Source organism: Salmo trutta, chromosome 31, assembly GCF_901001165.1.
Source record: "Salmo trutta chromosome 31, fSalTru1.1, whole genome shotgun sequence".
NCBI classification, from domain to species: domain Eukaryota; kingdom Metazoa; phylum Chordata; class Actinopteri; order Salmoniformes; family Salmonidae; genus Salmo; species Salmo trutta.
The window spans coordinates 13737039-13750997 of NC_042987.1; the positions used below are offsets into that span (position 1 = coordinate 13737039).

General features: G+C 41.7%; 1 protein-coding gene across 1 annotated transcript; it reads left to right on the top strand.

The window, feature by feature from the left end:
- Window positions 1-4706: 4706 nt before the first annotated feature.
- LOC115169588 (uncharacterized) lies at window positions 4707-6310 on the top strand. Its single transcript, XM_029725344.1, has 4 exons — window positions 4707-4911; window positions 5150-5272; window positions 5390-5506; window positions 5748-6310. The coding sequence occupies exons 1-4, from the start codon at window positions 4732-4734 to the stop codon at window positions 5943-5945; spliced, it is 618 nt and encodes a 205-aa protein (XP_029581204.1). The 5' UTR covers window positions 4707-4731; the 3' UTR covers window positions 5946-6310.
- The last annotated feature ends 7649 nt before the right edge of the window (window positions 6311-13959 follow it).

Genomic DNA, 13959 nt, shown 5'->3' on the forward strand with positions numbered 1-13959 from the left:
ATCTTTTCCTTCACACAGACATACATGTGCAGCATTGTAAAGGGACAAATGGCACCTCAGTTGCTTTAGAAGGGGTGGTCGTTTGCTGGTGAATGCTTTTCGGATATTTACTGAGGGGTGTGGAAAAAATTTACAATGCCCCTCTAGACCGGCTGGTTTTATATGCAAGGCCAGCTCTGATTACATTCCAAATCATAACAACTCAAGATGGACAGTGTAAGTCGCACAATCACAATCACGCAAACCGATTGTGGGTCACTTTGTGTGGATTGTTTTTAGACATGCAATGCTTTGGATAAATGTAATACTGACCATGTGTTGTACTTCTGAACTATAAAAAAGTGTCTGTATATTATTACAGTAGATTGTCAGAAGCACTACATTTGACATTTTAGTCATTTAGCAGATGCTCCTATCCAGAGTGAATTACAGTTATTGCATTAATCTTAAGTAGCTAGGTGGGACAACCACATATGACAGGCATAGTAAATACACTAATCTGTAAGGTAATATTACAGTAGGTTTGTGTGTGCATAAAGCAAGCACAACCATCTCTGCAGCACTCCACCAATCAGGCCTTTATGGTAGAGTGGCCAGACGGAAGCCACCCCTCAGTAAAAGGCACATGACAGCCCACTTGGAGTTTGCCAAAAGGCACCTAAAGGATTCTCAGACCATGAGAAACAAGATTATCTGGTCTGATGAAACCAAGATTGAACTCTTTGGCCTGAATGCCAAGGATCACGTCTGGAGGAAACCTGGCACAATCCCTACGGTGAAGCATGGTGGTGGCAGCATCATGCTGTGGGGATGTTTTTCAGTGGGAGGGACTGGGAGGCTAGTCAGGATTGAGGGGTAATGAACGGAGCAAGTTCAGATAGATCCTTGATGAAAACCTGCTCCAGAGTGCTCAGGACCTCAGACTGGGGCGAAGGTTCACCTTCCAAAAGGACAACAACCCTAAGCACACAGCCAAGACAATGCAGGAGTGGCTTCAGGACAAGTCTCTGCATGTCCTTTAGTGGCCAAGCCAGAGCCCGGACTAGAATCCGATCAAACATCTCTAGAGAGACCTGGAAATAGCTGTGTAGTGACACTCCCCATCCATCCTGACAGAACTTGAGAAGATCTGCAGAGAAGAATGGGGGAAAATCCCCAAATACAGGTGTGCCATGCCTGTAGCGTCATACCCAAGAAGATTGAAGGATGTAATCGCTGCCAAAGCTGCCAACAAAGTACTGTTTTTGCTTTGTCATTATGGAGTATTGTATTAATCAATTTTAGAATAAGGCTGTAATGTAACAAAATGTGGTAAAGTCAAGGGGTCTGAATACTTTCCGAATGCAGTGTATTATCTACTTAGTGTGACACCTCCAGGCAGAACTTCAATGAAAATACTACAGCAGTGTAGCTACGTGTTGCCTACAGTATCTTTGTATCCTGTTTTCATTGTGACGTTTTTACCTTGAACTATATTCAATGACTGTTTATTTGTAATGACACATCTATATGTGTAGATTTCAACTAAATGGGAATGTGTGTGAAAATAAATAGATTTTTTTATTTTCATGCCTTGATTCGTCGGTGCATGGACTCTACAAGGTTTCGAAAGCGTTTCAATGTAATGATGTCCCATGTTGACTCCAATGCTTCCCACAGTTGTGTCAAGTTGGCTATGTGTCCTTTGGGTGGTGGATCATTCTTGATACACATGGGACACTGTTGAGCGTGAAAAACCCAGCAGCGTTGCAGTTCTTGACACACTCAAACCGGTGCGCCTGGCACTTACTACCATACCCCGTTCAAACGCACTAAAATCTTTTGTCTTGTCCATCCACACTCTGAATGCCACACATACACAATCCATGTCTCAATTGTTACAAGGCTTAAAAATCCTTCTTCATCCTGAGTCCTCCCCTTCATCTACACTGATTGAAGTGGATTAACAAGTGACATCAATCAAGGGATCATAGCTTTTCGCTGGATTCATCTGGCCAGTCTATGTCATGGAAAGAGCAAGTGTTTTTAATGTTTTGTACGCTCAGTGTAGAACCTGCCGTTGAGAGGAGACTTGACACAGTTACCTAGGTGACGGTAATGTGCAAATCTGAAAACCTTGTGGAACTTTCAGACAGGGAAATAAATGTTCCAGCATGGCTACTCTGTACAGTCAAAGTAAAGGTAACAACATAACATGCATATAGGCTTACTCTTATGTACAGTATAGATGCCCACTAATTGATATAAAGCCATTTTAAATGTGTGACATTCAAACAGAAGATCCAATTTACCCATATTACCAAATGAATATGTGAAAAAGCTCAGTTTCCTAATATTCTTCACCTTGTCAGTTCAAAATGATACAAATCAGTAAAATGTACAGATAAGCTAGATATAGAAATCAAAAGTTTTCTGTAGCTGGAAAGTTTTATGGTATGTGTGAGTTTTGAGTTTGTGTATGTGAGTTGGTGGTTCTTCGACCAAGTGGCAGACAGACATGGAAATAAAAGGTCTTTCAAACCAGAGTTGCAACACACATTTTGATTGACGGGGGAACATGAATCATGAGACGCTTCGCAACTTTCCTGGCTGACCTTTCCTACTTCTAATTGGCCAGTACCTTCAGAAACATGCGTCACTCAAGAACAGTTAAGTGCACTTTTGACAAACTGTGTCATCAAAAATATTGTTCCTATTGTCATCATAGTAACAACAACAATATAGTTAACCCTGAAGCGTATTTAAGGTGTGATCAACCAGATAAAACATAGTTGTATAGATTTGAGGATAAAATCTACAGTGGGGGGAAAAAGTATTTGATCCCCTGCTGATTTTGTACGTTTGCCCACTTACAAAGAAATTATCAGTCTATAATTTTAATAGTAGGTTTATTTGAACAGTGAGAGACAGAATACAATTTTTAAAAAAAACGCATGTCAAAAATGTTATAAAATGATTTGCATTATAATGAGGGAAATAAGTATTTGACCCCTCTGCAAAACATGACTTAGTGCTTGGTGGCAAAACCAGTGTTGGCAATCACAGAGGTCAGACGTTTCTTGTAGTTGGCCACCAGGTTTGCACACATCTCAGGAGGGATTTAGTCCCACTCCTCTTTGCAGATCTTCTCCAAGTCATTAAGGTTTCGAGGCTGATGTTTGGCAACTCGAACCTTCAGCTCCCTCCACAGATTTTCTATGGGATTAAGGTCTGGAGACTGGCTAGGCCACTCCAGGACCTTAATGTGCTTCTTCTTGAGCCACTCCTTTGTTGCCTTGGCCGTGTGTTTTGGGTCATTGTCATGCTGGAATACCCATCCACGACCCATTTTCAATGCCCTGGCTGAGGGAAGGAGGTTCTCACACAAGATTTGACGGTACATGGCCCCGTCCATCGTCCCTTTGATGCGGTGAAGTTGTCCTGTCCCCTTAGCAGAAAAACACCCCCAAAGCATAATGTTTCCACCTCCATGTTTGATGGTGGAGATGGTGTTCTTGGGGTCATAGGCAGCATTCCTCGTCCTCCAAACACGGCGAGTTGAGTTGATGTCAAAGAGCTCCATTTTGGTCTCATCTGACCACAACACTTTCACCAGTTGTCCTCTGAATCATTCAGATGTTCATTGGCAAACTTCAGATGGGCATGTATATGTATTCTTGAGCAGGGGGACCCTGCAGGATTTCAGTCCTTCACGGCGTAGTGTGTTACCAATTGTTTTCTTGGTGACTATGGTCCCAGCTGCCTTGAGAACATTGACAAGATCCTCCCGTGTAGTTCTGGGCTGATTCCTCACCGTTCTCATGATCATTGCAACTCCACGAGGTGAGATCTTGCATGGAGCCCCAGGCAGAGGGATATTGACAGTTCTTTCGTGTTTCTTCCATTTGCGAATAATCGCACCAAATGTTGTCACCTTCTCACCAAGCTGCTTGGCGATGGTCTTGTAGCCCATTCCAGCCTTGTGTAGGTCTACAATCTTGTCCCTGACATCCTTGGAGAGCTCTTTGGTCTTGGCCATGGTGGAGAGTTTGGAATCTGATTGATTGATTGCTTCTGTGGACAGGTGTCTTTTTTACAGGTAACAAGCTGCGGTTAGGAGCACTCCCTTTAAGAGTGTGCTCCTAATCTCAGCTCGTTACCTGTATAAAAGACACCTGAGAGCCAGAAATCTTTCTGATTGAGAGGGGGTCAAATACTTATTTCCCTCATTAAAATGCAAATCAATTTATAACATTTCTGACATGCGTTTTTCTGGATATTTTTGTTGTTATTCTGTCTCTCACTGTTCAAATAAACCTACCATTAAAATTATAGACTGATCCTTTCTTTGTCAGTGGGCAAACGTACAAAATCAGCAGGGGATCAAATACTTTTTCCCCCCACTGTATGCTTGCATTTCAGTGTAAAATATAACAGTGGACAGTAACAGCTGCAAAAGTTATATTTGTTGTGTTCAGAAGGATTGTTCATTATGCTGTTTAAAATAAATATATATCAAATTTAGCAATATTAAAGGCCAATGCTCTGATTAATCTATTTAACAGACAAGTTAGGCTTTGTTGAAACATGTAGGGACTTTTTACGGAAACAGATTAGGCCTAGTTCTGTAAAAAACCATGACGACACTTCAGGAGAGTTTTTCCTAGAAGCCTGGATTGCTCAACCCTGGATTTTTTTGTAAGAACAACAGACAGACTATAAAACAGCAGAAGTAGGAAGTAGGAATCAGACATGAAGATGAAGGTCCAGGTGAGATCTCTCATCCTGCTCGCTGTGGCTGTCCTGCTGGTCAGATCTCAGGACCAAACTGGGACCAGGTATGAAGACATCATCTCAGTTGCTTTGCCTCAGCTGCTTCCTGGGGAAGAGCAGGCTTTCCGTCCAATTCTGAACCAGCTCCAAGTCGAGACTGTGAGTATTCTGACAGTATGAATGTTTCCTTCCTTCAAAAAAGTTTGTGTCATGTTTTATTTAATATTTTTCTTTCAGTCAAGTCAAGGGATAATTGTCTGTTTAATATGCACCATCATGTACACATTTTCCAAGCCCTTTTTTGTGGAAAAGAAACAGACTCAATGTGGAGGAATGACAATTGAAAGAAATGACAATACTATAAGTCCCAGTATTGTCTTTGTCTCTCTGAAATCAGTTGAATACAGAGGATGTGGACCAGTCTGAGGTGTCTGTAAGGCTGACCTTCCCCATGCAGGAGACTTTCTGCAGTAAATCACAGGGGCAGCCAGGCAAACCATGTCCTCTGAAGAAAAATGGGGTAAGAACAGTTGGATTTTACAGTATTGTGGGGGAATAATAATCATGGGAAGCAGGAAATGACAAATAATATTCTGAGGTTAGCAAATGGCTAATTGTCAATTACTCCTTCCTCTAGAAACTAATGATGTGCAGCATGATGGTCAGACATCCGATTCTGGAGGCTAGCAACAACCTGAACACTGACCTGTCTAAAACAAATTGTGAATACATGGAGGCAGAAGATGCTATGCAGGTACTGAGCAATGCAAGTTATTTCTCAACACCCCCCTACCTACATTAGTTAGGATGTCATGATAATGGTAGCCTAACAGTATCAGATCAGTTGATCTGCAATCTAAAAATGTAGATGTGAAAAGTGCATTATCTGCTTATGAATTTCATGGAGGTTGAACTTCATGTTTCTTGAGAAAGTAAACATGCACCTTATTTTTCTGATTATACTTGTCTAATTATTCCGGGTTTTTTCCCCGCAGCAGAAGATTCGGACAAGAAGAAGCCAAGCCAGAAAATGCTCCAGAGGCAATGGTGGCGGCATTCGTTGTCCTGGGGGTGGCATTCGCCTTGGGGGTGGCTCCTTAATTGGTCGTCCTAAGGGTGGCTCTCCTCCTGGGGGTGGCTCTTTCACTGCTGGATTTATCAGAGATCAACGTGATGGAAATCGCTTTGCATAGATCAGCACGATACAACCTCTGGATAACTGCAAAGAACCAATCTATCAAAGAAATGTCATAAGGTTATTTATCTTTTTTATATGTATCAACGTTGCCAATTGTTGAATTTGATGAAAATTACTTCCAGATTATGTTTACATTACATTTTTTACATTTACATTTAAGTCATTTAGCAGACGCTCTTATCCAGAGCGACTTACAAATCGGATTACGGCAATAAACTGCAAAATAAATTTACAAAAGATGATGTCTGTAAAATGTGTTATTTATTTCATGGCAGTTCAGGAATTCAGTTTTTTTTTAAAAGTTTTTGTGTTTATTGTTCATTATGTTGTTTCAAATAAATTTCTATACTTCGTCAGATCTATTAGGCCGGCAGTCTAACCTTTGCTGAAACATCTAGGACCGAACACAGATTCAATTAAGAGTAATTAGTATGTGTCCGCCTAGGAACCGGAAATGTAAGAGCCATAATGCAAGAAAGAGCATTTTGCTACTTTTAAGATATTATGTACACAAATACGTGCCACAATGGAGCAATTTGGCAGTTTACAGTGAAGAAAACAGAATTGCAGTGCAGCTTACATGAGAAAATGAACATGATTAAAAGAGAAACACTTTAAAGGTCCAATGCAGCCATTTTTAACGTCAATATCAAATCATTTCTGAGTAACAATGAAATACTTTACTGTGATCGTTTTCAACTAAAATGGTCAAAAATAAACAAAAACAGCTTTTTAGCTAAATACAATTTGTCAAGCAAGAATTTAGCTAGGACTGTGGGAGTGGTCTGAGAGAGGGGCCTAATTGGAGGAGCCTAATGGGGGGATGTGTAACCTAAAAACTAGCTGTTATTGGCAGAGAGCAGGTCAAACTCTCTTTGTTATTGGTCTATTAACTTATACAAAATACAAAATCCCCACCCAGCCAAACAAAATGAAATTTCAGGTCTTTTCAAGCAGCTCTTACACTAAAAGTTCATTATGATAATTTGTACAATTTCACAGTATTTCTCCAACATCATAGTGTGGAAATATATAGAAAACACAGGGACTCCCATTTCTGATTGCATTGCTCCTTTAATAAAAACATTTACATTTGAACAACTACCCCATCTAGTGTCCGTTCAAAAAGCTAGCAAGTGATAGTATTTGTCTTTTTTTGCTCCCGTAGTTGCCCACCCTGCATTGTCCTTACTCCGGGTCGCTCATCCCTTGTAGGTGGCAGCCAGCTGGAGAATTTGTTTGAACTCTGCAGCTTGAGAGCAAATTTCAGACAAAGCTCATTTCATCTCTGCTGCAATGGTTGCATCTGTAGGGTTTGACAGGCCAAGGCATATAAAGTGTAGTCAGAACCGAGGATGATCTTGAGGGCCCTCCTCTGAACTCTCTCTGAGGCAGGAATGGGCAACTTTTATGGGGGTGTGGGCCACAAAAAATCTGAACTCAGATGAGTTGGAAATATAAGGATGGTGGCGGTGGTGGTGTTCTCTGTATGTGTTTCTCAAGTGAAATGAAGCATCCTCCGAGATTTAAAAAGAAAATGAAAATGCTTGTAGGAAAGTGGTTTCTCATTTCTTATCCCATCAGGGTGTTTTTGTCTGTTACATTTAATAGCATCTGACATCTGTCAAATATAGAATAGTGGGATTTTTAAAGAGAGAGAAAAAGGAAAAGTATTCAAGTGTTTTCATTTTAAAAAATCACTCCATGATACACGTGACACAGACCAGTTTTAAATGCATTAGTGGTTATAGATGTAGATATACACTGAGTGTACAAAACATTAGGAACACCTTCCTAATATTGAGTTGCACCCCCATTTGCCCTCAGAACAGCCTCACTTCGTTGGGGAATGGACTCTACAAGGTTTCGAAAGAGTTACACTGTGATGCTGGCCCATGTTGGCTCCAATGCTTCCCACAGTGTCAAGTTGGCTGTATGTCCTTTGGGTGGTGGATCATTCTTGATGCACATGGGACACTGTTGAGCGTGAAAAACCCAGCAACGTTGCAGTTCTTGACACACTCAAACCGGTGTGCCTGGCACCTACTAGCATACCTCGTTCAGACGCACTTAAATCTTTCGTCTTGCACATTCACCATCTGAATGGCACACATTCACAATCCATATCTCAATTGTTTCAAGGCTTAAAAATCCTTCTTTATCCTGAGTCCTCCCCTTCATCTATACTGATTTAAGTGGATTAACAAGTGACATCAATCAAGGGATCATAGCTTTCACCTGGATTCACCTGGTCAGTCTATGTCATGGAAAGAGCACAGGAGTTCCTAATGTTTTGTACACTCAGTGTATATTCTCAGTCACAAGTACTTGCCTTATTTGCATTAATTAACAGTATCCTGCCTATATTGATTCTAAATGGCTCACAGAAGATGTGAATATAACAATTCAACACATGAAGTCACAAAGGCAGGATACATAAGAAAAAGTGAATCTGCAGTGCATAGATAAAACAATGCTAAGGACACTTCCACACTGGTCTGATTAGTGTTAAAGGAACATGACAGGTTGGTCTCTTGGTCTGCCACAGACCATAGATGGTCCACTCCTCCAAGGGTAGAGTGAGGCATTCTGGTGAGGAAAAACAGCATAAGGCACTCAGAGAAGAGGCTGGATAGAACAGAATGTTGAGGCAGTTCAATGTTTAGTTTACATTTGGTTGAGATGTCAACTAGCGTGAATTCAACATGAAATGAACAAAAAATGACACCATGTCATTGGATTTTAGTTAAAATTTAGGTGAAAAAAAGACAAAATGCCGATGACTTTTTGCAAATCCAATCAGTTTTCCACGTTGATTCAACTTCATTACATAGATTGTTTTTGGTTGAAATTATGTGGAAACAACATTGATTCAACCAGTTTTTCCTAGTGGTTCCCTTTTATAAGAACAATTATTGTTATTTTAATGGAATAAAACTATATTAACTAACTATATTAAAAACCTACTTTGTCAAATGAAGACACCTGATAACAACAGTTTTATATCATGTTAAAAACCTACTAGTTTGAACTGTGTTTCCCTGTGGATTTTTGAGTGGTAGTGATGATATAAGGAGAGAAGGAAATGCCCCGTACCTCAGATCTAGGGTCAAATTACCATACCACTATTCACAACCTTAACCATTAAAGGGATGTAAACATGCAGATGTAGGATATTCATTTGACCTACAGTATATTGTCACAGCAAAATAATCTTGCAGCAACAGAATTTGAACGCTTAGTCCATAATGTTGATTTATCTGTGGTTAGGCTATTAGCTGGCCTAAAGTAAGTTACATGAAAGTGCAATACTTGGACTCCCCAGTGGCGCATCGGTCTAAGGCACTGCATCTCAGTGCTAGAGGTGTCACTACAGACCCTGGTTCGATCCTGGGCTGTATCACAATTGGCTGTGATTGGGAGTCCCATAGGGCGGTGCACAATTGTCCCAACGTCGTCCGGCTTTAGGGAAGGGTTTGGCCAGGGCCGTCATTGTAAAATAAGAATTTGTTCTTAACTGACTTGCCTAGTTAAATGAAAGAAAAATACTGTTAATATAACCAACTGTGGGTTTTCAGTGAACGCATGTCAATCACAAAGGTTATGCGCACTTCATTTTGCTAAAGGAAGTTTGAGTTTGTCTGAGGTGTAGACATTATCGTAGGAGGTAGGGTCATAGCTGAGGGGAGGAGCAGAGAGGGGGGCTCAAACTGGCAGTCTGAACCCAGAGGGACGAGTAGGTCCCTCACAAACAACAAGATTGTAGGCCTGAAACAAACACACGTAGTATTAACACACATATGATAACACAATTGGGGGAATAGAGGGTCCCACAGAGATATGATAGAGTGGGCAAAAGGGAGAGAAAAACAGAGAAAAACGTGACATGGTAATGAAAGACTTGATTGATGATAGACCTACCGGGGCACTCTGAACATCTGAACCTTCAGGGTGGTTGGGGTAAGTCAGAGACGGTGCAGAGGGCTGGTCGGGGTAACTCAGTGCAGAAGGTGGGGGGGTGCTATATAGGAGCTTGAGGTTGACTAGGGTAACTGGTAGAAATGCTTCGGTTGTTGATATCCACAGATAATGTAATCCACAGATCATGATGAGACACTCAAAATTGGAGAAAACAACTGAAGACTTCACAGTAAATGTATGCCCTCATCATTACTATCATCATCATCATCATCATCATCCTCAATAAGCACAGGTTTGTCTAATTCTATGTTTTAAGCCCCAGCATCTAATAACAACACCTCTAACCTGATTGAGTAAAAAAATAATAATTAAGATTATTTGTTGTGGTACGTACTTCATGATAGCAAACTGCAAGGGATAGAGCTGTGGCTGTGGAGGGCAAGGTTATTATAGTTTTGTGATTTAATATTAGTTATTTAGTTCATCAGGGGGCTGATCCCTCCTGATGACCCGGCTGTCACGACTCCAACCAGGTCATCAGATCATGCAAACCCGGGTCATCAGGAGGTTTCAGCCAATGACGTTGGAAGTCCCGCCCAGTTATCTAAATCAAAATGGCAAAGGTCCTCAGTGGCTCCTCATACAACTCTATGGCCAGGAAAGGGGGATACCTAGTCAGTTGTACAACTGAATGCATTTAACTGAAACGTGTCTTCCGCATTCAACCCAACCCCTCTGAATCAGAGAGGTGTGGGGGTCTGCCTTAATCGACATCATCGATGCCCGGGGAAAAGTGGGTTAACTGCCTTGCTCAAGGGCAGAACGACAGGTTTTTACCTCAGGGATTAGATCCAGCAACCTTTCAGTTACTGGCCCAACACTCCTACCCACCAGGCTACCTGCTGCCCATAGGTTTGGTTAGGTTTAAATTATAAATCAATCCTAACGTGACTTGGATTTAAAGGATAAGTGCCTAGACTGGTAAGTACCTTTAACTTACAGAAAGAGAGAGGAAAAAAAGTAATTAACATTTGACATGTTATGTTTGTGTAACATTAAACATATATCACTGACTAACCCCTTTAAATAGGGTTAATATAAACAGCTGCAACAACAGCAAAAACGTAAGCAATACAACACCGCAATACAGTGGGTTTCTGTTCAAGCAAACAAGATTTTCTGATTTATCTTCAAGACTTTGCTCTCCAGAGAGGTGGTCGTTTGGTTTCTCAAGTCTGATGACAGTTGTCCACAGGCAGAGAATATTCTCTCCACGAATTCTTGATATGAAGGGGCAGAAACCAGACCCAGTGCAACAGGTCACAGCTTTGGATAAACAGCCAGCCAGCCGGCCAGCCAGCTGGCCAGCCATCCATCCATCCATCCATCCATCCATCAATCAATCAAACAAATATATTTATAAAGCCCTTTGTACATCAGCAGAAACCCAGCCTAAAAGCCCAAACAGCAAGCAATGCTGATGTAGAAGCACAGTGGCTAGGAAAAACTCCCTAGAAAGGCCAGAACCTAGGGAGAAACCTAGAGAGGAACCACGCTTTGAGAGGTGGCCAGTCCTCTTTTGGCTGTGCCAGGTGGAGATTATAAGAGTACATGGCCATTAAGGCCAGATCATTCTTCAAGTTGTTCAAACATTCATAGATGACCAGCAGGGTCAAATAATAATCACAGTGGTTGTAGAGGGTGCAACAGGTCAGCACCTCAGGGGTAAATGTCAGTTGACTTTTCATAGCCGAGCATTCAGAGGTCGAGACAGAAGGTGCGGTAGAAAGGGAGGGAGGGAGGAAGAGGGAGAGAGAGGGTCGAACACAGCAGGTCAGGGACAAGGTAGCACATCCGGTGAACAAGTCAGGGTTCCATAGCCGCAGGCAGAACAGTTGAAACTGGAGCAGCAGCACAACAAGGTAGCATGTCTGGTGAACACGTCAGGATGCCATATCCACAGGCAAAACAGCAGAAACTGGATCAGCAGCATGATGAGGTTGAGAGAGAGAGAGATGGGAGGATTAGAGGGAGCATACTTAAGTTCACACAGGACACCAGAGAAGACAGGAGAATTTCACCAGATAGGACTGCCCCCCCCAGCACAACTTAATTTGATAAAAAGATCTAACACAACATTAGCTGATAAAATATGTATTATTATGGATTTATAATCAGCTATAATGGGGTGGTCATTTTGGACCGGGAACACAGAATGAATTAACGTGAAACGAACACAACAGGAGGTTTAACAGCCAACAGTTTGGGGAAGGCACTTTCCTGTTTCAGCATGACAGTGTCCCTGTGCACAAAGCGATATCTATACAGAAATAATTTGTTGAGACCGGTGTGGAAGAATTTGACTGGCCTGCACAGAGCCCTGATCTCAACCCCATTAAACACCTTTGGGATGAATTGGAATGCCGAATGCGAGCCAGGTCTAATCACCCAACATCAGTGCCGGACCTCACTAATGCTCTTGTGGCTGAATGGAAGCAAGTCCCCGCAGTAATGTTCCAACATCTGGTGTAAAGCCTTCCCAGAAGAGTGGAGGCTGTTATAGCAGCAAAGGGGGGACCAACTCCATGCTAATGCCCATGATTTTGGAATGAGATGTTCCACAAGCAGGTATCCACAGACTTTTGGTCATGTAGTGTATGTTAAGTGTATGTTAATGGAAGCCTCTCCAACGTAATCCAAGTAGAATCAGGAATTCCCCAGGGCAGCTGTCTAGGCCCATTAGTTTTTTCAATCTTTACTAATTACATGCCACTGGCTTATGCAGATGACTCAACACTATCCATGTCAGCTACTACAGCGACTGAAATGACTGCATCACTTAAAGAGTTGCAGTTAGTTTCAGAGTGGGTGGCAAGGAATAAGTTAGTCCTAAACATTTCTAAAACTTAAAGCATTGTATTTGGGACAAATCATTCACTAAACCCTAAAACTTAACGAGCACTGGTTATAAATAATGTGGAAATTGAGGTGACTAAATTGCTTGGAGTAACCCTGGATTGAGAACTGTCATGGGCAAAACATATTGATACAACTGTAGCTAAGATGGGGAGAAGTCGGTCCATAATAAAGCGCAGCTCTACCTTCTTAACAGCACTATCAACAAGGCAGGTCCTACAGGCCATAGTTTTGTCGCACCTGGACTACTGCTCAGTTGTGTGGTAAGGTGCCACAAAAAGGGACTTAGGAAAATTGCAATTGGCTCAGAACAGGGCAGCACGGCTGGCCCTTGGATGTACACAGAGAGCTAATATTAGTAATATGCATGACAGTCTCTTCTGGCTCAAAGTGGAGGAGAGATTGACTTCATCACTACTTGTATTTATGAGAGGTATTGACATGTTGAATGCACCAAGCTGTCTGTTTGTACTGCTGGCTCACAGCTCGGACACCCATACACATCCCACAAGACATGCCACAAGAGGTCTCTTCACAGTCCCCAAGTCCAGAACAGAATATTGGAGGTGCACAGTACTACATACAGTCATGACTACCTTGAACTCTATTCCACATCAAGCAACTGATGCAAGCAGTAAAATTATATAAAAAACTGAAAAAGAATACACCTTATGGAACAGCAGGGACTGTGAAGCAACACAAACATAGGCACAGACACATGCATACACACACACGTAGTACTGTAGATATGTGGTAGTGGTGGAGTTTTGGGTATGGGGTACACAGTGTGTTGTGAAATTTGTGAATGTATTGTACATTTTTTTAAATTGTGTAAACTGCCTTAATTTTGCTGGATCCCAAGAAGAGCTAATGGGGATCCATAATAAATACAAATACCAGACTTTGATGACAAAATTTGCCCAGGAAGGACCTCTCAAGTGAGCACAGCACAAGGTGAGTCCAAACATGTATTGTATGTTGCTGCATAAATTATGTAATATTCCAAGGAGATATGCAGGGCCTAATTAGTAAATTGGGAGGTGCCGGAACAAAAAGTGAGCGCTAGAGTGGGGTGACCTGCGGAGCTCCGAGGTACCGGAACACATAAAAAAAACCAACCTTTATAATACATCATTGCATGCATATCATGACATTTAAGTAGTGGCATCGAG